Source organism: Phyllobates terribilis, unplaced genomic scaffold, assembly GCF_046119375.1.
Source record: "Phyllobates terribilis strain yellow unplaced genomic scaffold, ASM4611937v1 Scaffold_36__1_contigs__length_13169755, whole genome shotgun sequence".
NCBI classification, from domain to species: domain Eukaryota; kingdom Metazoa; phylum Chordata; class Amphibia; order Anura; family Dendrobatidae; genus Phyllobates; species Phyllobates terribilis.
The window spans coordinates 10,723,444-10,731,184 of record NW_027362796.1 but is presented as its reverse complement, the minus strand read 5'-3'; the positions used below and the strand labels follow the sequence as shown (position 1 = coordinate 10,731,184).

General features: G+C 53.9%; 3 protein-coding genes across 4 annotated transcripts in view; 1 reads left to right on the top strand and 2 right to left on the bottom strand.

Moving 5' to 3' along the window:
• Window positions 1-643, bottom strand: part of LOC141182835 (uncharacterized) — a 285,253-nt gene extending 284,610 nt beyond the window's left edge. The window contains exon 1 of the mRNA XM_073660964.1: window positions 614-643. The gene's annotated coding sequence lies outside the window, so the exon portion shown is untranslated. The remainder of the gene's footprint in view (window positions 1-613) is intronic.
• The window catches only part of LOC141182837 (uncharacterized), a 206,490-nt gene extending 205,724 nt beyond the window's left edge, over window positions 1-766 (bottom strand). Inside the window, exons 1-2 of one of the 2 annotated variants that reach the window (XM_073660969.1) lie at window positions 698-766; window positions 78-179 (exon numbers count right to left, since the gene is read on the bottom strand). In XM_073660969.1, coding sequence (XP_073517070.1) covers window positions 78-155 — 78 coding nt within the window. In that variant the 5' untranslated portion in view covers window positions 156-179; window positions 698-766. Of the gene's footprint in view, window positions 1-77; window positions 180-669 lie in introns of both variants that reach the window. The other variant, XM_073660967.1, reaches the window with a different exon arrangement.
• Window positions 1-7,741, top strand: part of LOC141182832 (uncharacterized) — a 618,372-nt gene that overhangs the window by 50,071 nt on the left and 560,560 nt on the right. The window lies entirely within an intron of this gene.

Sequence of the window (7,741 nt, the reverse complement as noted above, 5' to 3'; positions counted from 1 at the left end):
CTCACCTCTCCAGTTCTGTCCATCTGTTATTCCCATAGATAAGAATGATGTAATGTGACGTCATCAGAATCTCTCACCTCTCCAGTAAGCCGGAAGAGGATCTCTAGGGTGAGGTGTAATATCCTCTCCGCCATCTTCTTCTTGTCCTTATCCATCCACTAAGGTTTAAGGTAAATTTTCTAGAAGATGGAAGATAATGATGTAAAAACAACTCGCTGTTCACATGTTCAGTTTTTTCAACTTCTTTTAACCCCTTCAGGTTTCTAAAACAGTTAGAAGAAGTGACCTGAAACAGCAGATAAGACCCCAAAGTCCTGTCAGGCCACGCTCTGCTCTGAGGCTGGAGACATGTGTTATAGTGGGGTCACAGGACTCCGTCTGTTATTAGGGAGATTCTCACTTCTGGGCGATTTCACAACAAACTCATTTCTTCACATTAACGAGAAAAGGAAAAGGATCATTCACTAATGGCCTCAATGTGCTGCGTGTGATCCAGGGAGCGGCTGCTGGAGACGTCTGGAGGATCCTTCATTACATGAAGAACACGAGCAGAAGACGACGTCCAAGAGACCAAAGCCGAATCCTGCTAGAGAGTAATGGAGACGGCACCGACCTCCACCTGCAGAGCCGCCACCACAAACCTCCACCTGCAGAGCCACCACCACATACCTCCACCTGCAGAGCCGCCACCACATACCTCCACCTGCAGAGCCGCCACCACATATATGGCTGCTCTGTGGGCACAGGACCTGTGATGAGGTCACAGGAGGGGAGGAGTCAGGGGTCACATGATCAGGGGCCTCAGTGGATGCAGGACTCTGCTGTGCTGGTTGTCATGGTGCTGGATGAGCTGAAGTTTATGTGTGGGGTCAGGAGGGGTTTACAGTGTGGATGTAGCAGAGCCGCGTGCGTACGAGGTGTACGGAGCGGAGCCGTGTGTGTACAAGGTGTACAGAGCGGAGCCGTGTGTGTACGAGGTGTACGGAGCGGAGCCACGTGTGTACGAGGTGAACGGAGAGGAGCCGCGTGTGTACGAGGTGTACGGAGCGGAGCTGTGTGTGTACGAGGTGTGCGGAGCGGAGCTGCGTGTGTACGAGGCATACGGAGCGGAGCCATGTGTGTACGAGGCGTACGGAGCGGAGCCGTGTGTGTACAAGGTGTACAGAGCGGAGCCGTGTGTGTACAAGGTGTACAGAGCGGAGCCGTGTGTGTACGAGGTGTACAGAGCGGAGCCGTGTGTGTATGACTCGCCCCCTGGGCCGTGGGGCACTCGGATCCGGGCAACAGGGGGAACGGTGGGAGTAGTAGTGGAAACCCGGTTCCGTGGCTCAGGGTGGTCAGGCCAGTGGTAGTCCGTTATGTGCTGATGTTTATGTCCGACTACGCCACCCGTGGATTTGTGGTTATTAGGAACCGCCGCTGCATGCAGACCGCTGGGGCTGATGAGGTGTGCAGCTAGGGTAGTGTGACTCCCCACGGGAAGAGTGCGGCCCTAGGGCAGTATAGTGGATGGTGGGAGTGATGGTAGTGAGAGTCCCAGTGCTGATAGTGCTGGAGGAACAAGGAGCACACAGACAACAGGTTGCAGTCCAGGGTCTTTACTAAACAGGTAAACTGACCCACAAACAGTCCCGGCTAGGAGGGGACCTGGATGTCTGAGAGCAACGGGGAAATTGGCCCTGGTCAGGGTGAGGGTGTAGGCCTACCGTGCTTTCTGCGCTCCTTCTGGCTATCTCCTCCTGATAGGGTAACAGCCCACGTTTCCGAGCTTTCCGTGTATTCTCGCCTGTATGGCCTGCAACGTGGGTTCCTTTCTGCTCCCAGCCTTGTACGGCTTTACTGGTCCCTTCGGTTGTGGCAGGGCCTCCAGGCTTCTTAGGCCAAGGAATGTACAGTCCCTTGCGGACTGGTTCTCTGCTGGGGGATGTGGAATCCTTCCAGCCTCAGACACCAAAGTCTGGTAAAATTAAGTCTTTTCTCTGCCAAGACAGGCTCTCTTCGCCTCTTGTCTCTGGCTTGTGGCTCTCCTCCTGCCACACTTCCTCTTAGGTGCAACACAACTGTCCCTCTCTGCTCTGGGACACCTCTCAGTGCTGAGGCAGGTCGTCCAGTTCTCTCTAACCCTGCCCTCAGTACCAGCTTTTATAGGGGCAGCCAGCTCCCCCTACTGGCCTGAGACAGGAGGCATTGCATGCTAATGTTCCCCTGACTAGAGAACCTCCCCCTTGCTCTCAGACACAGCTTTAATTACACTTGTGGCATCCAGGTCAGGGTGACACATTCCCCCCTAGTGAAATTTAGTACTCCGGGACTAAACAATAAACAAAGACAATATGCATAACAATAAAACATTAATAGACAGACGACGCACAAATTGAGTTCTTAAGGTCACAGTGTGGCCTGTGACCGGGTGTCCATATCACCAGCACAACGGGGAGCCTTAACCAGGTGGGGGTCTGTCCTACCCCAAGTCCTTCACAGTCTTAGTTCATTCCTGGGTTAAGCTCCGAACGCAGTCCATACAAGGTCCCGGTTATAAAAAGTCCATAACCTTTGAGTCCTTACAGTAGCTGCAAGAAACTGAAACACACTATTATTAAACATGCAGGTAACTTTACAAACATTTCAACATTTTGCAACAGGGTTATTTACAATTTTAGTACACTCTATATTCTCCAGCGAGCGGGTATCTGTCCCTTTGTGCTCCTGGTTGACCTACGTAGCCCACTGTCTGGTGGTGGACCAACCTGGCTTTCCCCACTAGCGTTAGGGGTACAGCTACCAGCTGGGTGTACAGGTAGGGCAGGCAGCTGTCTGCGGGTTCTTTGGCTTACCGTAGGCATGGCAGGCTCACTGTCAGCAGAGGGTTGACTCTCCTGGGCTGCTGGAACAGGCTCTTCTGCCTCTGGAACCGCTTGCTCCTCTTCACCTTCCGGCTCTGGTGTTGGTTGTTGCTGGACCGGTTGCAGGAAATGCAGGACGGGTACCACTATGGCATCATTTATGCGAGTCCAGGACTGAGGGAACTCTCCGAGAACGGTGCTGATCATTTCTTCCTTGTCCTCTGCGGGTTCAAGGTCACTCTGATCCTCTTCTGCACTACGGAGTTGCTCGGGGCACCTTTTGAGGTGGTCTCTGGAGACGACACTAGTGGTTTCTCCTCCGTCCTTGGTGATTACGCACACCTTCGGGTTGTCGTGATCAGACTGCAGTACGGTGTAGGGTTCCCTTTCCCACTGGTCGTCCAACTTATGTAGCCTTCTCTTCCGCTTTAGGACTTGCTCACCAGGTTCTAGGGGACCAGCAGGGGCGTGTTGATTGAAGAGTTTTTCTTGCCTCTCTCTCACCTGGGCCAGGCTCTTCTCCACACTCTCCTGTACCTTCTTGTACTGCAGTTGCCTTTCCGTATCCCAGTCCGCATCCGGGGAGGTGTCCTCAGGTATTAGGACTCCCATCTCCAGGTCTACGGGCAGCTTACCTGGTCTAGCTCGCATCAGGTAAGCCGGGGTGCAGTTTGTAGCATTCACCGGGATATTGTTGTATAGGTCTATCAGGTCCGGCAGTTTTTCTGGCCACAGGCTGCGTTCCTCCAGGGGCAACGTCTTCAGGAGATCAATGACTATATTGTTCATCTTCTCACACATCCCGTTGGTTTGGGGGTGGTAAGGCGTTGTACGAATCTTCTTACAGCCATAGAGGTTGCAGAACTCCTGGAAGATTTCAGCTTCAAACGCTGGACCCTGGTCTGTCAGGACCTGTTCCGGATACCCGTGTGGACGGCAGAAGTATTGCTGGAAGTCTCTGGCCGCTGTTTGGGCTGTCAAGTCCTTTACCGTTGACCACCACTAGAAAACGGGAATAGTGGTCCACGATTGTCAGGGCATAGATGTATCCTGACCGGCTGGGAGCCAATTTGACGTGGTCCAGAGCTACCAGCTCAAGAGGCTGCGTGGTGATGATGGGCCTCAAGGGTGTCTTCTGGCTGGTGCGGTCCTTCCTCCTCAGGTGACAAGGGCCACAGTCTCTGCACCACTTTTCTACTGCTCCTCTCATGCCGACCCAAAAGAATCTTCCTCTTAGCAGGAACTCCAGTTTCTTCCAACCGAAGTGCCCCGCTCTGTCATGGTAAGCCCCAAGGACCATAGCTGCATCTCGCCTTGGGACCACGACTTGCCAGGTCAGCTCGTGCGTCCGGTGGTTAACAATCCTTCTGCACAACTTGCCTTCGTAGAGGAACAGCTTGCTCTTCTCCTTCCATAGCTGCTTGGCTTCCTCTGGGGCATCTGGATCTAGGCGGGCGTCCTCCCGGGTCAGCAGATCTTTCACCAGGCGGACTGCAGGGTCACTATCTTGGGTCTTGGCCCAGCTGTGGTGAGGTAGGGGATTCATCATCACAGTTGTTAGATCCTCCTCCTTCACGCGGTGAGAGTGTTGAGCGTCTCCATACCGGTGAAACGCGGGGAGTTCTACCTCCTCCAGCTCTTCTGGGTCCTCGTCACCTTCAGGTAAGTGAGGCATCCTTGATAGGGCGTTCGCGTTGGTTTTGCCTGCCCGGTACTTGATGGTGAATTCATAGTTGGAGAGACGGGCCATCCACCGCTGTTCCAGGGCACCCAGTCTTGCATTGTCCAGGTGTGTCAACGGGTTGTTGTCCGTGTACACGGTGAACTTTGCGGAGGCCAGGTAATGCTTGAAGCGTTCCATCACGGCCCACACCACCGCCAAGAATTCTAGCTTGAAGGAGCTGTAATTCTCCGGGTTCCTCTCGGTGGGCCTCAGCTTCCGACTGGCGTATGCGATCACCCGTTCTCTGGCCTGTTGGTTTTGGGACAGTACGGCAGTACGGCTCCCAGTCCCACATTACTGGCATCTGTGTGGAGAATGAAAGGCTGGCCGTAATCAGGGTAGGCCAGGATCTCATCCCCCTTGAGGGCCATCTTTAGCTGGCGGAAGGACTCCTCTTCCGGTTTATCCCACTTGAAGGGTGGCTTTTGACTCCTGGACTTAGACTGTCCGTTCAGGAGGTCCTGCATAGGAGCTGCCATCTTAGTGAACCCGGGGATGAACCTTCGGTAGTAGCCTACCAACCCGAGAAACTGTCTCACCTCTTTGATGTTCGAGGGGCTTGGCCAGCTCTTGATTGCCGTGACCTTGTCAGGGTCGGGGGCTACTCCTTCCGCACTTACCACGTGCCCTAGGTACTGGACCTTTGGTTTCAGCAGGTGACACTTCGATGGTTTCACCTTCAGGCCATAGCCTGCCAGGGCTTCGAACACCTCGGCCAGGTGCTTGAGATGGTCCTCGTAGGTCTTCGAATAGACGATCACGTCGTCCAGGTAAAGGAGGACCGTCTTGAAGTTTCGGTGCCCTAGACAGCATTCCATCAGCCGCTGGAAGGTCCCTGGTGCGTTGCAGAGCCCGAAAGGCATACAGTTGAATTCGCTCAGTCCCATCGGGGTGGTGAAGGCGGTCTTCTCCTTGTCAGCCTCTGCCACAGGAACCTGCCAGTACCCGCTAGTAAGGTCCAAAGTAGAAGTTAGCAGATTTTAGTGCGGCTAAAGACTCCTCTATTCTAGGCAGCGGATATGCGTCTTTGTGGGTGATACGGTTGATTTGTCTATAGTCCACGCACATTCTCATGGTGCCGTCTTTCTTTTTCACCAGAACCAAGGGGGCTGCCCAGGGGCTACAGCTATCTCTAATGACCCCAGCTTCTTTCATTTCCCGCAGCATACCCTTGGCGTTCTGATAATGTGCAGGGGGTACAGGTCTGTGCCTCTCTTTTATTGGTGGGTGGCTCCCTGTGGGGATGTGGTGTTCTATCCCTTTTACTCTGCCGAAGTCTAGCGGGTGCTTACTAAAGACTCTCTCGTACTCCTGTACCACCCGGTAGACTCCTTGTTTTTGGTGCAGGGGAGTGGAGTCAGCACCCACGTGGAGTTTCTGGCACCAGTCCTCCTTTTGTTTCTGGGAGCCATTACCCTCCGCCTGAGGAGATGGAGGCAAGGGTTCCACGGCCCTGATAGCTTGGTGTTCGACAACAAACAGTTTGGCGAGTGTAGCGTACCTGGGTAAGTGTACTTCCCTCTCCCCAATGTTGAGGATGCGGACGGGCACCCTCCCATGACGGACATCAACCACCCCCCGGGCTGTCAAAATGGTGGGCCTGCTGTCTGAGTACACGGGTTCTACCATGGCTTGGTAGTCTCTACCTCTCAACCCGATTGCAGTCCGACACCAGATCATCATTTCACTTTTGGGAGGCATGGAAATGGGGAATGGATCACTGAGTCTTACGCTACCGATCTCACCACCAGACAATTCTACCTGCTGCCGTCTCATTAGGGCTTTTATCTCCTTGTTGAGGACCCTCTGTTGGCTGGAACTAGCATTCACCGCCACCTGTTGTAGAATTACAATTACCTCTGAAAGACAATTTTCAATTACGTTAGTACCCACAGTTATTTTAGGGTGACTTTCATGATGGTCAATGTCCACAATAATCACTCCCTGTGCCGGCAGTTCAACTTTACCAATTTTAATGGTCATCTCCTTGAACCCCATCTGCGGCACGGGTAAGCCATTACTGGCGATGATGCTCAAGTTACTGTCTGGATACCGTGTGATATCAGCATCAGTCCAATACTGCTTAAAAAGTACATAAGGGATTGTGGTTACTTGCGACCCAGTATCCAGCAAGGCGCTCATGGGGATACCGTCCAGCACCACGGGTAAAACCGGGCGCCCCCCAACGTACTTATCACGCCAATTATAATGGCCTGGTGATCTTATGCCTGGGGGTCGGCCCTCTGCCCCAGGTTGGACCCGTTTAAATTACAGTACCTGGAAATGTGTCCGGGCTGGTTGCATCGACGGCAAATGGGCTGTCCATCCTCTGCGTAGCGGTCTGTGGGCCTCCCTCGGAACGACGGGATTCTCCCCTGTCGACGCCATGGGACATCCTCCGGACTTGAAGCCAGCTCGATGGGTCTTGACGGGTCCACTTGCAACGCCTGGACGGTCCTGGTCAACGCCGCGACGCTTCTGGTCAGCTCCTGGACTTGGTGGTGCAGATCTTTCGACGGGGCTTGGTTCAGGGCCTGTGCATCAGCCTCCACGGAGTCCATCGAGGAGGGCGCCGCCTCCTGGTGGTAGGTGATAGCAGGGCGCCGGGGGTTTATAGCGCCACTGGTTGCAGATTCACGGAGCACCCTTATGGCCCTGTCCTTAAATTGGGCAAAGGTCAGGTCGGGGTTCTGAAAGAACATGAGGCGCAGTTGGGCCCTGTGGGCGCTAGACAGCAGACCTTCTATGAATTGTTCTGTTAGCAGCTTATTGGTTTCCTGCACACTGCCAGGGTCAGTTTGTTGAATAGCCCTCAAGGCTTCCTGCAGATTTAGGGCATAGTCTCTGATGCTGTCCTGTGCCCGCTGCCTACATCCATAGAACCTCATTTTAATCTCAGCGGAGGTACGTGTATCAAAGGTACCCCGCAGCCGGGCCAGAATACCCTTCACAGTCCTTTTCTCCTCAGTGGGCCATGATTTTACCTCCCTTTGGGCTGCGCCAGTTAACTGCCCCATTAGTATGCTAATCCTCTGTTCCTCTGTCAGGGGGTAAACCTGGAACAAACTGTACAGCCTTTCCTTGAGGTCAGTTAGGGCATGGGGCTCCCCTGAGTATTTGGGCAGCCAGGCCGCTCCAGGGATGTAGGGCAGGGAAAAGGGCATCACCGCTGCTG